This window comes from Erpetoichthys calabaricus, chromosome 8, assembly GCF_900747795.2.
Source record: "Erpetoichthys calabaricus chromosome 8, fErpCal1.3, whole genome shotgun sequence".
NCBI lineage: Eukaryota > Metazoa > Chordata > Cladistia > Polypteriformes > Polypteridae > Erpetoichthys > Erpetoichthys calabaricus.
Window position 1 is genome coordinate 169,008,460 of NC_041401.2, and position 23,008 is coordinate 169,031,467.

Consider the following 23,008-nt stretch of genomic DNA (forward strand, 5'->3'; position numbering starts at 1 on the left):
CCTAAATGACTAATGGAAGAACCACTGCTTATTAGCAGAGAGAGAGTGAGGGGGCTTTTAGACCATGAAGAGATCACATGACAAAGGGGAACAAGTGGTGACCTGGAGTGAGGCTTGGGGACAGTAAGACAAGCAGCAGTGGTACAGGGCAAAGAGGAGTGAGTGGTCACCAGGAGTGCAAAGGCCACCATCAAAGATCACAAATGTCTAATGGGACAGGGTAAGCAGGGGCAACATGCAGTCAGGGAAGGGTGGTGTTCTCAGTTTTGTAATCAGTGACCGAGTTTTAAAAGTTGGTTCTGTAGCATTGACAAAGCCAGTGTGGTCAAATAACACTGGACAACAAAGAATTTGCCTTCTGAACACTTGTAGGTGTATCTTAGGGACCTTGTCCTGCTGATCACACAAGTCACCTTTAAAGTTTCCTGTCATGTGCTAATGAGTCTCACTACATTAAAAAGAAGAGGCCTCTCCAGGCCAGGCTCATAAACCACTTTTTGAATAGATAAGGGAGATGAAGAATTTTGATATTTAAGACAGATGTTTCCACAAATAACTGATACCAAGATTAAAGAAGGGATTTCTCTTGATCCACAAATCTGACACTCCACCAATGACGAGTGGTTTGAAGATATGCTGCTGGGATTGGAGGAAATCACATGGAAGGCATTCAAGGATTTTCTTGGCAACTCCAGAGCACCAAACTACATTCAACTGGTTGAAAACAAGCTTCAAACATATAAAAGGACAACATGTCGCTGAAGATTCATGTTCTGCATTCACACTTGGACTTCTTCCCTGCTAATCTTGGTGCAGTGACTGACAAACATGTGAAAGGTTCCACCAGGACATGGCAATGATGGAAAGGCTGCATCAAGGCAAGAGGAGGCCATCTGTACTGGCCAGCTACTGTTAGACAGTGAAATGAGAACCATGAGATGCCGAGTACAAACGAAAATTAGCTGTAAAGCTTTTTTAGCTGATTTAAAAGAATGCAGCATCATCAAGGGATTAAACGCATTAAATTCAAGAAAGGTTAATATCCGATTTCTCCAAATTCCTACATGTAACCGTCAATCTGAAATGATATTTGTGTTCAGGTTGACGTTGTTTATTATAATCACCAAAAACTTTACAGATACAAAACTTTTTATTGATTTTATTAAAATCAAATAACATTCCATACAAGCAAGTCGAGTTTAACAAAACTAGGTTCGAAACAAATACAATACAATTTATTTTTGTATAGCCCAAAATCACACAAGAAGTGCCGCAATGGGCTTTAACAGGCCCTGTCTCTCGACATCCCCCCAGCCTTGACTCTCTAAGAAGACAAGGAAAAACTCCCAAAAAAACCCTTGTAGGGAAAAAATGGAAGAATCCTTGGGAAAGGCAGTTCAAAGAGAAACCCCTTTCCAGGTAGGTTGGGCGTGCAGTGGGTGTCAAAAGGAAGGGGGTCAATACAATACAATACACAGAACAGAACAAATCAACCCCCACCCATGAGAAAGAGAGCTACACCAGCAGATTATAAATAAAACAGAATAAAAAAGATGGGAGAGAATCCACTTCCTCCATTTAAAGGTTTATTCTAAAATGTTATTGATTAGATCCTGCCAAATTTTGAAAAAGTTTTGTACAGATCCTCTAAGTGAGAACTTGATTTTTTCCAATTTCAGATAATATATAACATCCGACTGAGGTGGGCTGGCGCCCAGCCTGGGGTTTGTTTCCTGCCTTGTGCCCTGTGTTGGCTGGGATTGGCTCCAGCAGACCCCCGTGACCCTGTAGTTAGGATATAGCAGGTTGGATAATGGATGGATGGATGGATGGATATAACATCAGAACTTTTAAAATCCTTTGTTGTCCAGTGTTACTCTAGGGACCTCCTATCTCACACTCACAAGGAGATCATTTAGAATCGCCAGTTAACCCAACATGCACATCTTTGGGTTTTGGGATTAAAACCCACATGCACATAAATATGAATGTATGGTACACAAGACTCACCCAAGAGTCCAAAACTGGGTACCTGTGTGTGTCCAGTATCCGTATCACCACATTTTAGGCTCCTTGAGTAGTTTGAACCTGCTTGTAATCAATCTTCATATATTTTATTCCCTCCTGCACCTTATTAGTATGCACAACACTCATGACAGCAAACTGGCAAGCTTGATGCTGAAACCAAAATCCCCAGCGGAGCCTTTGCTTTCCTTCAGACCTGAAAGCGCTGAATATTCGAGATATGTCAGCAGTAGGAAACTCTGGGGTCATCTGGGTTGCAGCATTAAATGACTTTTTAAATTCCTTTGGCTGCATTGTAAGTCAAAGACTGAGAGAGAGTCCTGTGGCCACTAACCAGAGCACCGGAATATGTGACCATTGGTGATTTTAGGTTTTAACAGCTCAACATTGTTTAGCTGAAAATAGGCACTATTTAATAATCTGTACTGTATTCTTCTTTGCTTTCTTTACCTGGGTATGATTTTTTCTTTGAAAGGCGCTATATAGAAGATAGATTTGATCACAGGCTTGCAATACAGGGTTGACATAAAGAGAAAACATTTCTCAAAGTCTTTTCCACATCATACTGCTTTGTGCTGCACTTTGTTACCTTGTTATGGTCATTTAGCAGTTATGAAACTTGTTAAGGTTTTATGTTTATGTAAGTAGTTTTGGTTTTAAATATCGATGGACATTTGAATGTTATTTTGAAGCTCTAAATACCCCTAAAAAAGAAATTGTAAGTCTGTGTTACAGTGAGTGTGCCTTATGGTGGAATGCCACCCTGTCCTGGGTTGTTCTGAAGCTTGTGCCCGATGCTGCCAGGATAGGCTCTAACTCCCCTCCAGCCTGAAGTGGGTTCAGAAAGTCGATGGATAAATGACATGGTTCCTGTGCCGAATCTCTGTCTTTCTGGGGTGTTGCAAGCCATAAGAGGCATTTTCACTGTTCCTCTACTTTCTGTAATAATGAGTCAGGTTAAAAAAATAACAGTGATAATCACATGTATTAGTAAAGTATGTCAAATGCATGCGTTTAGTAATATTTTTCAGCTTGTCATGGCTCAATAGCTTTTAGACAGCAGATTCCAACTCAGGTGATGAAAGAATTGCATCAGTTGATGTGTTGATTTTAGTGATTTGTCATGGAGGGTCTATTGGTAATTGTCATTCGTATTTCCTAAGCATATACTGTATATATTTTTTTTAAAGAGACGTACCTGATAGAGAGTTAAAATCTTTGTTGACATCCGCTCATCAGTGCACAAGTAGGTGACACTGACTTCATGGTTGCACGGCTCTGCCAGCGTTTTAATAACTTTTATTATTATTATTATTATTATATTAAGGCAAAGCTGAAACAAACAGTAAATTAATCAGTAATTGAGGTCACATTGAATGTTCCTCAGGTTTAAAACACATGATTTTAAAAATTCACTGGTGATTTTTAATTTTAAAAAAAAGTTGGACAGTGTGCTGTATGTGAGATATCTGAATGAACAAATTTACTGGTAGAATATGTGTAGCACCTCAGGCCAATGAGAACTGAGTTGTTTCAGGTGGATGGACAGACAAACATGATGATGCCAGTTGGGGAGGGAGAGGACTAGGGATTGTAGTTTGTAATGGTGACACATTTTAGGTGCGTCCAAATCAGAGCAACTACTGCTGATGGTTCACAGAGAAGTCTAACTGGCCCACTCTCCTTTTCTCTTTCTCTTCTTTCAGAAATGCTGATGGATTCTACAACAGCAACGGCAGAGCTGGGTTGGACAGTGTACCCTTCATCTGGGGTGAGTTAAAGATGATTATTTTTTGAGGGATCCTGAAACCTGAAGTGAGCCTCGGTCTGGTATTCTGTATAATCTGCCTGCTCTCTGCCAAAGTCAGAAAACCTGACAAGAAGAGGAGGGATGGTGTCCTCAACTAGGGAAGAGTAGCCCAGAGATAATGAGAATGAAATGCAATCTGTGGAGGGTGAGAGAGTGTTCAGAGTTTCTGGGAGGGTAAGAGGGTGAGGCATTTTGGGCACATAGTTGTTTATTCTCTTGCTTCTTACTATTAGTCCTCCCTGTCATGGTTGCCTACTTAATACACAATGATCTCCCTGTATTTTGATATCTAGTGTCATTTTGTTTGTGATCCTAACATTAAGTTCTGCAGCACCTGTTCATCCTACTTTCCTTCAAATGAATGCAACAAAATGGACATTTGGCACAGATTGTGCCACTTTGTTCTGCATTGAACTTCTGCAGCATAGCTACAACAAATTATTTAACTATACAGTAGATCTGTATAATGCATAATACTGTAAAGTAGTTTTTCTACTTTACTGATTATTCATGCCATTTTTGAACTAGCACCTGACAGAGTTTTCTTTGAGAGTTTGTGGCTTGCTTCATATCTGCTCCATATATTTCAAGACGAACCAAGTGCAGGCAGATCCCTGACACCTTCAGGTAGTACTCCACTCCCAAACATAATGCTGTCATCTACTAGTCTGTTCTGTATGTGGAACACATGCCTACCTGAGGACACCTCAACTCAGTTATGGTGGCAGCTGGATGGGTTACAGTGTGTGTCTTCATGCAGTTGAGAAGTCAGCACTCAAAGCTCTGCTACATCACACGCCATTTTTAACTCCTCATTTCAGTTGTTTGGTTTTGTTCATTTTTTGTGCAAACTTATGTATTGCACCAAAAATGTTAACTTTAAAAGGTTAACAAAGGGGGATTCTGCCCAATGTGAAATAAAACTATTAGAACCACAATAGTTTGCTTTACATCTATGATACAGGTAAGGAAGAAAATTTCAGTCACTTACATTTGCTGTAATTAATTGACAAAGATTATATCCTGTGGATTCCTTGCTTGAAACCGAGAAGCTCTGGGAAACTACCAGTTAGTCAGGTTCCAGCGCTCACTTTTACCTAAAAATCGGCATAAAATATGCTGCAGGAAGTGAAGACAATCAGTTCTCAAACCAGCTAAACCCAGTTAAAGTTCACAAGGGGAAGTCTATTCTGATAACATCATGTATGAGGCATGAACCAGTTCTGGACAGGGTGGCAGTCCATCATAGGGCATGATCACACATGTGCTGTGGTAGCCTACAGGTGGGCGTTTTCATTTAGCTATAGGTTTCTTCACTTACCAAACTAAAAAGATACCAGGAAATAAACAGAGGATAATCTGAAGTTAACAACCCTTCTTATAGAGAATTTTGCTTAGCAGCTATACTTGTAGTACTTGCATTTGTAGCTCACTGTGTTCACTTAGTGCAGTGTTGGTGTGTCATGTGAACTTTGATTTAGTTCTTGCATGTTTCTCTTTACTGGACCACTAGTGTGGATTCTCTGCCTGTGATTGGTTTATAATGTGCATGGTGTAGTTTGGCTCATTTTCTCAAGTATGTATCTCTGCAGCCAGGAGTCGAATGTCAAGTAGGAGGGGAGATACTCGTTGGATGGGATGAAGTTTTCAAAATAACAGTTTGTCACACATGAAGTTGTCAAAATAAAAGTTTGTCATGAATACTCTGAAGCTTTCACAGCTTGTGCTATCTATATATAATAGGGAAAAGATACAATTTAAATGTATAATTTAAACAGAATTGACAGGATACACTGCAAGAAGAGTTAAGCCATGTTCCCAAAACATAGACCTAGACCAAGAGCAGCCAGCCTACACCAAGATCCACACCAACATCTTTAATATAACAAACTACCCCCCCCCCCCACCACCAACTAGATTTTACAAAGGCCAAGCTTGGATATTACCAATTACATCGGACAGTAAAGTTAAGTCTAGCATATAGTATCAAGACATTCGAGTTAATCCAAACCTTACCTTGTGAAAGCAGAACTGCAGTGTTTCTGACTGTAAGGTAATACAATGGACAGTGCGCACAGCACCTCGATATCCTCCATTGAGCACAATGTTATCAAAAGTGTACTCGCAAAGCCTGTGGCATTATGAAGGATTACTCCCACCCTTCCCACAGTCTCTTTGTCCTACTTCCATCTGGTAGAAGCTATCGTGGTATTTAAACCATTTGAGCCAGGTTCTGCCAAAGCTTCTACTCCTTGGCTGTCTGGACCATTCACCTTCCCTTAGATCTGCTTCTAGTAGTTGATCCGAATGATATGCCATACTCAAACATCTGTTATTATCGTGTCTTATTGTTAGATGTTGTTATCATTAATCTATATTATCTCAAATTATTCAATCTGTTCATTATTTAATTAATTATTCAATATGTACAGTATAGTGTGGTATAGCTTTAGTATAGTACAGTTTCTTACTTGTCCTGCACTTCCCCTGTCTTTTATGTTATACTGTATATGTTCTATTTGATTGTGTAAATGTTGCACCAAGGTCCTGGGGAACGTCATTCTTTGCCACTGTGTGCTGTAACACTGTGTGTGGATGGTATGACAATAAAGTCACTCCTACTCGACACTGTAGTCCCTCACACTCGACATTGCCCCTCATACTCGATATTCGGCTTCTGGCTGCAGCGATACCCATCTCCAGTTTTTAGAGCATTGTCATTTGAGCAGAATATGGAGTTCATGGATGGAGTTGTTGAGCGGTTGAGAGTAGAGCTTTACTCCAACTAAAATTTTAAATTTTATTCATTCTTTTCTTGTATCGTGTTCCGTTCAGTTACAGAATGTTTTATAACAGCCGTCCAATAAAAAAAAAAAAGGTAGCAAATTGGCTGGCAAGACTTGCTGATTGCCAGTGATAAGAGTGAAAATAAAATGTTTTCTATAATGTCTTTAAACAAATTAGCACAAGTTGTACAAATGTAGAATGCAAATGTTGTTGGCTACTGGTTCTTGCTACCCCAAAATGAAAATGAATGGTTACTCCCGTGGCAAACTTCATCAATAGATAGTTTTGCATATAAGGCACTGTGTAAAAATCTCACTTTGTAATTCCAAAGAACTTTGATGTAGTGTTTAGTAACACAATATTAAAATAAACTAAGGAATAGTTAACACTTGGAGAGACAGTGTGCGGTATAAAAGACACTATAAATATAAAATAGAATTTCTGTCTGTCTGCATGTTCCCTATGCAATCCTCCACCCTTTGACCAGTCTGGGCTATAGTTTGCATAGTTGCTCTCAAGGGCCATACGAACAAGCCAGACTACTTTGCAACCCAAAATTTGGACCTGGGGGGCGGGGGGGCAGTTTTTTTTTTTTCTGTGTGCTACAATTTGAACACCATTGCCACCTGCAGGCTCAGACCAAGCGAACCATCTGAACAGACTGAAACCAGACTAGCAGACATAATGAACAGAGTTTAACATTACTTACCCAGACAACGCCACCTGCTGCTTCTATCTACTATAATATATCGTGCGCTTTTGCAGGGAGGTGTTGGGTGAGGCTTGATTGAGATTGGAAGTGCAGAGCAACACAAAGGAGAATCAAAGGGATGTTGTTTAACTGCTTTGACAGCTTTTCTTCGTAATTTAAGCAGTACAAACTGTCCACCTTGAACTAAGAGGACGAGTCACACGTGACAGCATTAAGCATTACAACCCAGTAAGGAGTTAACCATAATTCTAGAATCCAGTCGAACCCAAAAAGAACAAATTCTCGATTTATGAGGCATTGATGGAGTGGCAGTGTGCATGATAGATGGGACAGCTAGTACTAACAACATGATCCTTTTGAACACACGTAAAAGCTTTGCTTTCTGTCCACAAATGATTCTACAAATGTACCCGGGTAATGCTAGGTACTATAAAATAAAATAAACTGGTTTGTTTGAAAAGTACTGCAATGTGAGCTATTAAATACAAATACAATAAAAACTGTAATTACTTGATTGCTGTCACATAATGCTGATTATAAATGATGCTGTATACAATGCAATATTGACTTACTATTTTCCAAAGTACATTGGAATCCACAAGCATATTTTATGTAATTGTTTGCATTCCAAACTATGATATGCGTATTATAACAATTGATCTAAAGTTAATATGCACTGCCTTCTTCCTTTTAACATCCTTGAATTTATTAAATAAATGAACTGCTTTCTTTGTAGGTCACTTAAGTTATTTCAGAGCAATACTGGCAATATGTACAATGCCTATTAAAATTATTCATTCATTTGGAAGTTTTCACATTTTATTGTTATACAACATTTAATCACAGTGAATTTAATTTGGCTTTTTTGACACTGATCAACAGAAAGAGACTCTGTCTTGTCAAAGTGAAAACAGATCTCTGCACAGTGGTCTAAGTAATTACGTTTATAAAAGACAGAATAATTGATCACATAAGTGCAATGAAAGTGAACCTCTTGATTGCTTTTGACATTTTGTCCTCCCAGAAATCGTGTGGAAATAGGAGTTTAGTGCTTGTGCTGCCAAAGCAAATTTGGACAGTACTAACAATGAAAGGCGCCACGATGCAAAATATTTAAATACTTGTTTCTAAAGGGCTTTGCTATGTGAGAAAACAATATAAATGAAAGAATAATGTGGAATTGGCTTATAGTTCTCCTGAAGAGATGAAAGGTATTCTATAAACACAATTAAGAGCTTGCTTTCTAAAACATTATGCCAGCGTGCTTATTATTAAAGTAAGATTGATCTGCATTACTTTTTGACGTTGTGCTTGCTATGAAGGATCTATGCATTTTCTACAGTGTTTATTTGGTTCAGGGTCATTGGGCATCAGTATCAAACCCAAAAGCATTGGACACAAGGTGGGAACCAACCCAGTTAGGGGTGCCTGTATGTTGGTAAGCCCACTTTTACAACCACATTCACACTCAACCAATTAAAAATCTTAAATTTAAACCACGTAAGTGTCTTTGCTATGCTGGAGGGGAAACTATTATAATCAGGGGGAGAACATGGCAACTCCACTCAGACAATGACAAGCCATTCAAATGAGTGCACAACTCTGGGGCTGCAGCACTAGTCACTGCACCATAATTCCGCCACTATGAAGGGCACTATACCATATAAATGACAGATTAACTGCTTGCTTTCCAAGGCAGTATGAAGTGCAAGGTGGGATATGCAGTTAAAATACCCTACTTGATTACGCTTGATGCTTTACTCTCTTAAGGCATTATAATAAAGAAATATTGCCTGCTTTCTTTGCAAAAACACCTTAATAAAAATGTCCAGTAAAACAGGCAGAATTGGAAAAAACCTTTTTACAATTTGTTAGATGTGTTTGCATAAAATGCAAAAGCACTTCTTTTTTTAAACATTTTGTTCAATTTAATAAAATCAAATGACATTCCATACAAGCAAGTCAAGTTTTACAAAACCAGGTACGAAATAAATCAACTCCCACCCATGAGAAAGACAGCTAGGCCAACAGAGTAAAACTTTAATAGTAAAATCAATCAGTCAATCAATCAATAAATAAGGAAGGAGAATCTGCTTCCTCAATTTAAATGCTTATTTTAAAATGTTATTTATTAGATCCTGCCAGGTTTTGAAAAAGTTTTGTACAGATCCTCTAAGTGAGAATTAGATTTTTTGCAATTTCAGATAAAATACAACATCAGTTACCCTCTGACTTAAAAGAGCTGAGTTAGGATTCTTCCAGTTGAGCACGATAAGTCTACGTGCCAATAGTGAAGTAAAGGCAATTACAGTTTGTTTGTCCTTCTCCACTTTAAGCCCATCTGGAGGTACCCCCAAACACAGCTGGTAATGGATTAGGAGGGATAGTGACCCCAAGGCTGTCTGACAGGCACTTAAAGATCCATCCATCCATTATCCAACCCGCTGAATCCGAACACAGGGTCACGGGGGTCTGCTGGAGCCAATCCCAGCCAACACAGGGCACAAGGCAGGGAACCAATCCTGGGCAGGGTGCCAACCCACCGCAGGACACACACAAACACACCCACACACCAAGCACACATACTAGGGCCAATTTAGAATCGCCAATCCACCTAACCTGCATGTCTTTGGACTGTGGGAGGAAACCGGAGCGCCCGGAGGAAACCCACGCAGACACGGGGAGAACATGCAAACTCCACGCAGGGTGGACCCGGGAAGCGAACCCGGGTCTCCTAACTGCGAGGCAGCAGCGCTACTACTGCGCCACCGTGCCGCCTGCACTTAAAGATTTTTTGGCCAAAATGTTTTTAATTTGGTGCACGCCCGGAACATATGATCCCAATGAGGCTGGAGCTCAATTGCAACATTTGTAGGTTGGATCTTGCCTTAGAAACATTTTGGACAATTTTAAACGAGACAGATGTGCTCGATATATAATTTTAAGTTGAATAATTGTATGTTTTGTGCATATGGAGCTTGAGTGAATTCTGTGCATGGCTGTCTTCCACTCCTTTTTAGAAATATTGAGTAAGAGATCCTTTTCCCACTGTACTTTGGGATCTTTGAAGTGGAGGGACTTTAAAAAGTTTTTATATATTACAGAAATGCTGCCATAAATGCGCCTCTTGTATTGCTGTCTTGTGAGGTTTTTTTGTGTGTGTGTGTGTCTGTCTCTCTGTCCGCACGAAACAACTTGGCTCCCAGTAAACTGATTTGCCACACTCATTCTTCAGATACATTTTCCAGGAAAGTTCAATTTTCATTCAGATATCTCAAATACAGCATGACACACACATTTTTTGAAATGTGTAAACTTTCACTTAAAAGCTGAATTTTCCTGATTGCTTGTCCTAACTGTTTCAAGTTGTATATTATGCTCTTTTACACATCTGATAGGCCCTTCTAATGACACAACAGATGCATAATACAAATTATTGAAATGCAGTTAGGAGCACATTGTCATGTCATTAGCTCAGCTCAGTTTTCGCTCTATGCCTACAGAATGATGCTTACATAGTTCCTTTCTTCTTTCATTCATTTCTAGATAAGTCACTGTTGCTTTTTTACTTTTATTGTTACCGTACCTCAAGCAGTAGCAGGAAGAATAAGGTGATGTACGAGTAGTTTTTGCATGCATGCCTCTTCTGCCATTTGACTAACATGTATTGAGGATCCATTTTGCTGCCACGAGAGGCTGCCAGACAAACAAAAGAAGAAAATATACAACATATACAAGTTGGAATTATCTGTCTGCTTTCTCTAGAAAAATTAAAAACAGTAAACCAGTTGTTTACCAGAAGGCACACAGAAACTTGATCTGTTTTAAGGTGGGTGAATTTGTAAGTTTAGCAATACTTTTCAAAGGAAGATTTTGAAATTTCAAAAAAACAAAATGCTTTTTCGGCCACTAAAATGTACTGAAGCACTTGACAGTGATGTGCGATATTTTTTCCTTTCTTTAGCCACAATCATTTATTGAACTTGCGGTTGTTTCAAACCCAAGGGCTCTTTGATCGCAATATGTAGGCCATCAGTAAACTTAAAATGTTAAAAGTGGGTCCCGTAGCCACAAAGCTGAGAAACACTTCCAGATTTACACCCCATATGCATAAAAAAAAGTTAAACAAAACACTCGCTGTATTATGATTATTGCCACTGGATATATAATACTGATCCTTATGTTGGCAACAGCACCACGTGGCTAATTATGTGTGCAAATTAGCCATGTGCCCAGCAAGATCTCAAAACAGGCCTTAAAAGGAGTCTGTCCCCATCATCGGAAAACATAGGACATGCTGTGAAATAGTAAAAACAAAAGATTTATTACAATTTACAGTGTGTTTCTTTTTTCTTAATGGAAAAAGAAAGTTCAAAGCATCTGCACAGATACATGGGAAACAGAAAAGTGGTTCCTGCTGTGCTTGGATGTAAACAATGGAACAAGCCAGTCCCACTCCACCACTTTATTGCATGATCAATATGTGCAGTGATATATAGTTTATTTATTTATTGCTATTTGTTACAGTTTGTTTATGGTATTTCTTTTTTGTTATTTCAGGCACAGTGGTGCAGTGATTAGCACTGCTGCCTCACAGGTCAGATCCCATATTTGGCCACAGTAATCGGTCTAGTATAGCTGGTAGACTTTTCCCTACCCCCGAGGCACACTGAAGAGCACTGCACCATTATAATCCATTCAAAACTAGTTTTGTTCCTCCTTGCCCGTTGTCTTCAATGCATTTTGTGGAGTTTCAGCGAAGTTTGTGAACATTTCTAGGCAATGTGAATTCAGTGGGGTTTGCTCATCATTGGCCACTATAAAAGCCATTATAATAAATGATTTCTAAAATGTGTGCTCATTTTGCTATATAACACAAAGACAAACTTTCTAAAGTACTTTCTTTTCCGGTGTGCTAAGAGTTACGTGATGTGAAGGTTAACAGCTGTCTTTGATTTTCTGTTGAACTCGTAGTGAAGAACGCTGTATGATATAACAGATTAAGTGCTTTCTTATAAAACCCTGAAACATCATGAAAGATTTGAAATAAATCAATTTTTGGTGGTCAAACTTGGATTTGGCCTTGTGAAAGGCACTATATAACTTTAATAGCTTGCTTTCTTGGATGCAGTACTAAATATGAAAGAGCTGCACAATATGCATTAAACACTGATTTAGTAATCACACTGTGAAGGCCCAGTTTACCACATGGAGCTCCACGGTATGTGATATGCTGACTAAAAGACTGAAGGGCTGCGTTATTTGTATGAAATTTCCCATGGAACAGACAAACCTGTAATTTTCAGGACTATCAGCAGGCATGCAGTGAGACATCTACTGTATCGAGCTAGCAGGAGATGGCTGTGAGGCTATGCTTTGTTTGCCCAACTGAAAGGTGACACCAGGTTCCCTATACCTGACTAGTGGTTGACAGGAGGCCATTATTATCGAAAGTCCTTAATGCGAGTGGTCATTGCACTTCACAGATTTCCTGCTTGTTTTCTTTGCCAAGTTCTTGGTGAAAAAGCACTATGCTGTCTAAATTCAGTGATAGTCAAATGACTCCTGTTTGCTCCCGGAGCCCCTCTCAAATCGTAAAGGGGAAACAATAGAAAATCTGAATGAGGACCAGAAAATCTTCTAGTGGCTGCTGTGTATAGCAGACAACATATGATAAGAAGACAGGAGCATGGATATGATGGCCAGATTCTCCCTGGACATCACCTCTGTGAAGTGGGGGGCTTATTGGAGAGCAGGTGCTGGGGGTATCACAGTTTTACAATACTGTGTACAAACACATTTTCACAAGCTCATACCTGTAACAAGTCTAAGGAGTAAAAACAAACAAATACAGCCTTTGAAGCACACATATAATAAGCCACTTTATTACTTAAACAAGTCCTTATGCACTTGCTGGGGGTTGCATGCACTATGTTATAGTGCTACCTCCCATCACTTTACCAAGTGCTTACACAAATGATAACATAATTGAATGAGAAAACCCTATTTATTGTATTTTATTTATGCTGCTGAATGATATGTGAACAACCCCTTGCTTGCATAAATGGCACCATTATGTTTTTTAGTTTTGAGTAATACCTCCGCAGTGAGCAGAACATCTACCTCCACATGTTTGGCATATCAGTTTGCTGTGCTCAGAACCTAATATGTATTTTTTTCAGAAATTTAAATTCTTTCTGAATTTCTTCATTAAACGAGAGCAAACTTGTAGTCCTACTGACAGATTAAACATATGGCTAAAGCAAGCTGTCTCCGGGGAGGGGGGACAAACATCATGATCTTGCGCCTGCACTATTCCCAGTTCAAGTTTTGCTTCATAAACAGCGAATATCTGATTGGTCTGACATTGCCTGTTTTAAAATATGTGATTGGTCTGACATGGCCTGTTTTCAATAGAATGACTGGTGAGGCATTGAAGGATGAACACTCCAAAGTGCTCTTTGTACAGTGGCTTGCACACTGCTCTGCAAAAGTGGGCCATGTTTAAAATATGGAACAAATGAGGAATTTAAAACAATAAATTGAGATACCAAAATTGGGCAAGAAATATGTTGACTGCCGCTGGAAATACGAGATGTCTGGTAAGCCTAGGTATGGAGTCATGAGACTTGTTTTTTTATCTTTTTTTTGTCCCAACCTGAGTCCTTGGGACCCCTTTCCTTTTCTGCTCTACATCTGCATTCTCATATTTGGCTGTGTGTTGTGTGGTGTTTCGAAATACTGTGATCTCCAGCATGTTCCACACTGGCAGGGGGCTGCTCTTCTGTGACACTAAACACTTCTCAGTCTTGTGCAGACCGGTGTGTTCCTTTACCGTAAGCATTTGAAGCCTTGGAATGATTGCACATATCCATTAGCTTGTGGGGGCCATCAAGAACGTTTTTCTCTAAACATTGGAAAATGCAAAGAATCTATGACAAAGTCATTTTAGGTGAATATACAGTCAATGTTTAAATCCTAAAAGTGCCTGTTGCAACATTTACATTCTCAAACCTGCTTCATCCAACTCAGGATTGTAGATGTTCAGAGTCTATGTTGGCAGCATCAGGTTTAAGGATAGAAATCTGTCCTGAAGTGGGTGCCAGTCTGTGCACACACCCACACAGGGCCAGTTTAGAATCATTATTTCGCCTGACAAGCACATCTGTGTGGATGAGGAAGGAACATTGGAGTATTCAGAGGAGAATCCATTCAGGTAGAGGGGAATGTACTGGCTGCACACAGACAACAATTGGGCATGGAATTTGAAGCAAGAATGCTTGGTCTGTGAGGTGATACTCCTCCCCTCTGAAAGCACTAGTAGACACATAAATGCCAGAAACAAGGAGTAAGTAGCTTTCGCCATTCTCAAGATCTAACACATTCCTGTTTTTTCTTTATGGAAACCCAGAACTAGCAAGAGAGGCCGTTACAAATCGATGCAAATGCCAGTCTGCCTCTGGGCACATCCCCATGGGCAGTCCCATTGAAACTGGCAGATGGCAGAGTACTTTTGTGAAAGCAAAGAAGCTGGCAGCAGAGGTCCAGCATGAATAAAGCGAGCCAGAGTGCCACTTCGGATTGTGTGGTGTGGTGAAGCGTTCCTCCTCCAGCAGTGGGGAGTGCAGAACAAAGAGGGCACAGGCCCCGGAGCATGAATTGGCAGAGAACTGCACACATTAAAGTGTAGCCTCCAAGAATCTCGCTCTTATGTTGTTGCGCCGAGTATTGGAGGCTGAGTACTGAATAAAATGTGGAGGCGTCAGGAAGAAAAAAAGAAAAGAAGAAAAACTACTTCAAGAAATAAACACTTTTGAAAATCAGTCGCTTTTTATATAGCTCCACTCATAAACTCATTTGAAAAGAGTAACTTTATATTATGTAGCAGTAGAGGCGTGGAGCCACCTCTAACACCCTCAGGTACCACTCCAGACACTGGATAGAAGTACAAGACTTCTTTATTTTGTCTTCACGTGCACAAAGCACCCTCCACTCCACACTCATAAATCACAATAAACTACTAACAATACCAATCCTCCTCGCCCAGACACTTCACCACCCTACCTCCCAGCTCAGCTCAGTGTCTGGGCTTTCCCACAATCCTTTTATACCCCTTGACCTGGAAGTGGCTCCTGCCCAATAGTCCACAGTTCCTCATTCCTTCCGGGTCAGGGTAAACAGTTCTTTTCTTCAACCCGGGAGCATGTCGTTCCTTCCTGTCACGTGACCGTGACGTACTCCCGGGTTATAGGGCACATAAGAGTCCACGAGCCCCCCTACAGCGACTCCCGGTGGCCCCCAAGGTATCCAGCAGGGCTGTGTATAAAAACTACATAGTCCATGATGCCCTGCTGGAACTCGGGGAACGTCAACGCTGCTGGGAGAGCTCCTCCTGGCGGCCTGGGGGTGAGGGCCGGAGGAAAAAGCCGGCAATCCATCACAATTACATGGGACAACTCAAAGTTGGACTACCACAAAACAGTTCACATTACAAGATCAATATGAATGAATTTTTATAGTGCCTTGCATTTGGTTGCAATGCCGATCAAATGCACTGTAATCCTCACATCCTCCCAACCGCCTCTCTCTCTGTGTTTCTCTCTCTTACATTTGGTTAATCTGAAACAAAATCTGTCATCTCTCGGTGTCTGTACATTGCATTTCATAGCCTAGCAGAAAATGTAACTAAAAGCCTTTAGCGTTACCACAAAGTTGATTAGCATTCATTTCCTTTTATTTAATTGCATTGTTTTTAAAATGTCCTTATTATAAATTACAGTATATTTTTTATATTTTTTGTATTGCCTTTAATGGTGGGATACCAAAAAAAAAAACTTTGTAATTGTTCCAAACTAAAGAAATTGAATACAGCCGTGGATTTAGTATGCTGGAGAAAAATACAACACTGGATAAGTATTTCTCAAAATGCTACATTAATACTGCCAGGAATTTTCAATCACAAAAACAGGTAAAAAGAAAAAAAGAGGAATTTTAGTCAGAGATGACTGTATTACCAGGCATGAATTAGACATAGATTAAAGGATTGAGTGTGGATTAAAGTCACAAACCTACATCCATTACCGGCCTCCAGAGGCATAATTGTGTCCATTGTTTGCTCATTTATTCTGTCATTAAATACACCACTCGTCATTATTATATGAAACCCGTTTCTAAAAAAGTTGGGACAGGATGTAAAATGCAAATAATAACTTGAAGCAGTGGTATGTAAATGCTTTTACCTTTGTTTAATTTTTGTATAGCCCAAAATCACACAAGAAGTGCCACAATGGGCTTTAACAGGCCCTGCCTTTTGACAGCCCCCCCCAGCCTCGACTCTCTAAGAAGACAAGGAAAAACTCCCAAAAAAATATCCTAGTAGGGAAAAAATGGAAGAAACCTTGGGAAAGGCAGTTCAAAGAGAGACCCCTTTCCAGGTAGGTTGGGCGTGCAGTGGGTGTCAAAAATAAAGGAGGTAAATACAATAGCATAGAACAGAACAGAACACAAGTAACCCTCAATACAGTATAATAGTGCAAGAAATATTACAAGTACAGAGCAGAATTCAACACCAGATGATATCCTGGAGATCTGCTGCCAAAGGTGCATCGACAAAGTATTGAGCAAAGGCTGTGAATACTTATGTACATGTGATTACTCAGTTTTTTTATTTTTTATAAATTTGCAAAAACCTCAAGTAAACTTTTTTCACGTTGTCATTATGGGGTGTTGTGTGTAGAATTCTGAGGAAAAAAATGAACTTAATCCGTTTTGGAATAAGGCTATAACATAACAAAATGTGGAAAAAGTGATGCGCTGTGAATACTTTCCGGACACACTATATGCCTTTGTAGCAACATACAGTATGCTGTCATCTAGATAATGTCTTATTTGGAGATGTCCTTACCACATTAAGCACATATTCCAACAGCGTGGCTTTGTAATCAGAGAGTGTGGGTGCCTGCAGTCCAGTCATGTCTCCCACTGAAAACAGGTGATGCGTTATGAAGTGCCAAATACACCAACAGAAACTCGAGCGATGAGCAGCTGAAGTCCTATATCAATCAAGAATGGGAAAAAAATCCAACTTTCAACAATTAGAGTCTTCAGTTCTCAAATGGTTATTGAATGTTATTAAAAGAGAAGGCGATGTAACACAGTGGTAAGCATACTGCCGTCATGACTTTTTGGAAAGAGTTGCAAAATGTCAAATGTCAATGTCAAATTTATTTATATAGCACAATTAAAACAACACAGGAATGCTGTGGCCAAAGTGGTTTACAATAATAGAATAAAAGAAAAACATACAATTAACTTGAATAACATAAATAGAAATAAAATAAATGAACATAAATAAAATAAATAATAAATAGAAGTAAGATTACATAATCACAATGAGGAAACTATCAGTATTACTGAAGGTCACGGAATGCAAGTGAATAGAAATGAGTCTTTAATCTTGTTTTGAACAGTTCAATTGTAGACGACTCCTTTATGTGATGAGGTAAAGAGTTCCACAGGTGAGGCGCAGCAGCTGCAAATGCCCTGTCCCCCTTAGTTTTACACTTGGTATGAGGGACAACCAGAGACAACTGACCAGAAGATCTAAGCACTCTGGACGGCTGGTGTAAAATACACGATTCAGATAAATAGGCAGGAGCAAGCCCATGTAAAGATTTACTCATGTAATATTAGTGTATATATATATTAATGTATATATACCAAAATAAATGAAGTTGATTAGTTTGATCTGTACATATTCTGTCTTTGTACTGTTGCCAATTAAATATGGACAAAAGAGTATTTATAAGATCACTGCTTTTTCCTTTGATTTGCATTTTACATCCTGTCCCACGCCTTTTAAATGTGTGTATATTTGTATGGCACCTTTTTCCACATCAGCATAGAAGATTGGGATATGCTGTAGCCATTTATAGATTTATTTATACAACTGGAGTACATCCAGAGTAAGCGACTTGCTTAAGTTCAGAAACAAGAATTGAATTTAAAGCCTTGTGGTGTCGAGGCCAGTGCCATACTCGCTGTACCCATACTGCCTAGTTAGCCTAATGGTAGTGCAGCTGAATTGATATCATACAGTGGAGGCAATTAATAATTTTGTTGTGTTTTTCATGAACTCATTAGAAAGAGGACCCATTCAGTAAATTAACATCCATCTGTATATACAGTATAGCACCTTTCATGGTAAGCATTTTCTCACAGTACTTTACTAAGTAATCACTTTGGCAGTTTTAATGAGGGCCTGTGAGATTGAACAAAACATAAAAACACTTGGGAAAGCAATCAGTTAAGAAATCGTAGAGTACAGATCAAGGTTTTTATAGTTTTGCCTTTTTATATTAGTTTTTATTTCTATATTTTTTCTGACCTTACTTGGAAATTCAGTTTAGTTTTAGTTTTCCTTCGTCGTGTATTTTTAGTTTTAGTTTAGTTTTTATTTCACAAAGACATTTCTATTTTATTTTTATATATATATTAGTTTCAGTTTTAGTTTAGTAATTATGGCATGGAGCGCCTACGGAGTTAGTTTTGTGTCACAATCAGACAGAACTGTACACTTAACAGATTTGAATACGAGTTTAATGCTAGTGGAAGCTTACTACACTGCCTGGTTTACTATCTGGTTTTGTTTTTGTCTGATAAAAACAAGCATAATCAAACTAGACACTGAATATGAACAATTTTACACAATTTTATAATTTTTAAAATATTTTCTCATGAAAATCACAGGGGCTTAGGAAGAACAGGGCCCTTAGACTTGAATGAGTGTGCAGACCCCACCTAGCTGTATTGAGGGAAACAAAGAACGACAAGCATTAGTGTCAAGGTTAGGGACAGTGAGTCTTGAACAGACCACCATAAAGGACAGTAAACCGATAATGAGCAGAGTAAGAGCAGGTAATAGGAGTACGGACAGGCATAAAGCAACAGAGATAGCGTCTGAGATTAAGAACAACATATACATTACCTAAACCTGTTTATCCAGAGTAGGATTGCAGGAAATCTGGAGTCTATCTCAGCAGGTTTGGATTGAAGGCAGGATAAATCCCTGGTATGCAATATGTATGATATGGCTGATGTTAAGAACAAAAAGAATATGATATTTCAACTATCTATTTTGAGAGAGAAAAACATTGAAAAAAGGGAGACAAATATTTTAAAATATAATTCTGCTAATGGATTAGATTCACAATATCAGATATTTTGAGTTGTGAATATGAACTAAAAAAGATAAGTTAATAAATATGGAATAAATACAAAAACCCATTAGTATGTTTAGTTTTTCATCACTTGTCAGACTCTCTACCTTTGTTTGTATCGCTTCGTTGTTAAACAATGTTTTTAAAGCAAAAGTAATTGGTCAGCAACAATATGCTGATCTTGTACGATGACCTAGTCAGTCTCTCGATCAGTGTCGTTTTATTATCAAAAACCGGGAGTGAACTCCCCTCAACTTTCGTGTATGCTCAGATATGGGGATGGATATTTGAGGAGTAAACCGCAAGACAATGATTATTTTTTATATTATGTACATTAAGGAACCATCAACAACAAATCAAATTAATTATATATTGAACAATTATTATAAAAGTAAAGTTGAAAAAATCATACTCGTTTTTTTTTTTTCATACAGCTGCAGAGTCTGTGTTCAGGTATAGTACCACTTCCGAGTGATGGATTTGGCCAAAAAGTTAATACAGATCTATAATTGTGGTGTAACATCCACATGCCGAATTTCATCCATCTATCTAGTTGAGTTTTTGAGTTATTGTGTTTATACACACAGGCAGACACAGACATACATGCGTGCGCGTACACACACAATTCCAAAAAACAGTATTGTTGGACACTGGTTAGTCTATAACGTCAAGACTCATTAAAATATTGAAGTCGAATTTTTTCATGATTACTTCGTATATGAGAAAGTAAAAACGATTTCTCCTGTGCAAAGTGGCAGGTGAATTGCTGTTAACAAAAAGCAGACACCTGAGAAATAAACTGAAACATTACTCACTCGTGATTTTTCTGTCCATATGGTAAACGTTTTGTTGACCAGCATATTCTGATTTCAGCCATTTGAATTACATCTTGATGATACAACAAGCACAAAGAAAGGCGGCATGGAAATCGCTTTCTATTTCTCACGCTTTACGCACCCGCACTCAGCTTGCTCTGTCACCGCAAATGCTGTGTGAACAGCCGCCCTCAGTCACCAGCCGCCGTTCACTGGATGAATATATGCGGGCGGCACGTGGTGGATGACTTTCTGTTTTAGAGTTAAAACTTACAAGGGTTAAAGACTAACGGCAAGAATATTAATTCAAAAACGAAAACTAAAAATATTTTAGTAAATTATTATTTTATTTCAGTTGGTCTTTCCAGCTACTTTAATAGTTTTGTTTAGTTTTAGTTTTTCATTTTGGTTTTGTTAATTATTTTATTTCAGTTTACGAAAATGTTTTTTTAATAATAGTTTCAGTTTTGATTTTAGTTTTCGTTAACTATAATAACCTTGGTACAGAGCACATTTCACTGCACTCCACCTCTGAGAATGTTCTAACAATTTTGATTTCACTGATGCACAAAGGAGAAATAGGACCATCTCAAATCATATTTATGATGTTTTCTTTAGCACCTTTCTTAGGATCATTAAAAAAAAGAGATATTGAGTAAATCATTATGAATATTATAACACCTTTAAAGGTATTCTTTTGTGAAACTAATTCACTAATGGTTGTTAATTTTAGTGCATGACAAAACAATGGGTTAACAGATAGAATTATAAAACGCCTTTCACAGAATACAGTCTCTATGTATCTTTTCATCAATTATGCTATATATGTACACTTGTGGGCTACCTTATCAGATACACCTGCCTAGGGGTTCCACACTGTGCTGAAATTAATCCTTAAAGGGTAAGTTTGGTATTTTTCAAGTTGAAGTTATTTCTTTGCAAAAATGCTATATGGGCATTTGCTATACAAAATTGTGTTCTATTATTAAAAAAAAATATCTAGCTGAAATTTTGTAGTAACACAATACATCTGCATAACATTCATAACATTGTGTGTGGTTTAAACAGTCCCCACCATAAGCTTACTGCAGCATCCGAAAAGCCTCGGTAACAGTTTTTTCTAGTTTCACACAGAATTTCACAGAAACACGTGACAACTAAATTGCAAAATGCATAGGAGACAAGTTTGCTGCACTGTGTGTACTCGATGACTAATTGACGTGGCAGGATTGAGCAAGTAGGGTTTTTAAAGGTCAGTGTCACATCACCGATATGGCGCTGTGATTCATTGATGCCCATTCTAAGAAGTTTGGTTTCATTTTGGACAGACCTCGTATAGAGTACAGCTCTGTTTTAAGTCACACATGTACAGTATACTAGTGAGTTAATGGAACTATATGGATTTTCCTTTTTGTTTAAATAGTGACAGGGTGCTTACCTTGAAGAGTTAAAGGTGGTGCTGATGAGAGATCTGGTGAGGGAAAAGGTAAGGTAGCTGTGCAGGGCTTGTGGAGCACTACACGAGTCACCCAAACCTGGATGTGAGGAGATACCCTGGCACAAGGTACCGAGCTGCAAGGGAGTGAACAAAAGTCGTGAAGCCATTTCTAGTGTGAGTAAAAGGCCTGACAGAAAGAAATGAGATTACTTACCAGAGGGTAGTTGAAGTTGGGGTTGTGTATATGGCTGTACACATTTGGGAGCCTTCCTTCCAGGTTATGGCACATAGACCACCCCACATGAAGGTGCACTTGGCAATTGGAAGGAGCTGTGTGGGATTGAAGGAAGTGATCCTGAGGGCATATAAAAATACCAAGATGGGAGTCCAAAGTGGTCTTCATTTTTGTTAGTGTACACCGGAGCAGCCTGAACAAGGCTAGGAGGGGGTGCACTTACTCCTGATCCTGAATGTGGTGAGGCAGGACATTGGTTTAATTTGAATTATTTTTGTTTTAGAAGAAGTCTTTAGGTCCCTTCGAGCAGCCTGGGCAAAGGAGAAGGGAAAAGGACTAGAATCCCTGTGTTCTTGTCTTATTTTTATTTCTCATATTTATGCATACACTTAAGAACTGTGAATTGATGGACTTGCCTAAATGATTTTTTTTATACTTTTGATTTTGGGATATTTTTGATACCAAAATGCTTTAAATAAATAACAGACTGTTTTTGTACCATCTTGTCAATGTCTCTGTCACTCTCCCTGATTTATCCCCACTATGACTTACTAGATGCCCCCAAGTTAGACCGCTCTGAGGTGTATGGCGGGTACGGGGCATCACAAGTTCCTGCAGGCATGGTACTGGAGGGGCTTGACTTGAGCAGTACAGGAACTGAGGAAGTGCTGGAGGTTTGCTTCACTGCAGTTTAATAACTTAAACCTTCTTGGTTTCTGTTTTTCTATTTAGTGCACTATGGGTTCAGTTTCTCCCATCATTGGGTGTTAAGCCTCAGTAGCCTAATCTGCTGTGAATAAGTAGAAAAACGTGATCACACTAAGACGCAGAAGAAGCGGCCCCCACCCATCAATGGAGATGAAGATGTTTAGTCTAACTTCACACACTCTGCTCCGCTGCTCCTCTCTTATTATGTCCCAATTGGTTCCCTTGACTGGTTTCAATGAAAGCCCAAATGACAAAAAAGA

General features: G+C 38.9%; 1 protein-coding gene across 4 annotated transcripts in view; it reads left to right on the top strand.

Annotated features, from left to right (window-relative positions):
- LOC114656266 (ephrin type-B receptor 2) overlaps nt 1-23,008 on the top strand; it is a 482,289-nt gene that overhangs the window by 231,410 nt on the left and 227,871 nt on the right. For all 4 annotated transcript variants that reach the window (XM_028807771.2, XM_051931087.1, XM_028807772.2 and 1 more), the window contains exon 2: nt 3,732-3,796. In XM_028807771.2, coding sequence (XP_028663604.1) covers nt 3,732-3,796 — 65 coding nt within the window. The remainder of the gene's footprint in view (nt 1-3,731; nt 3,797-23,008) is intronic.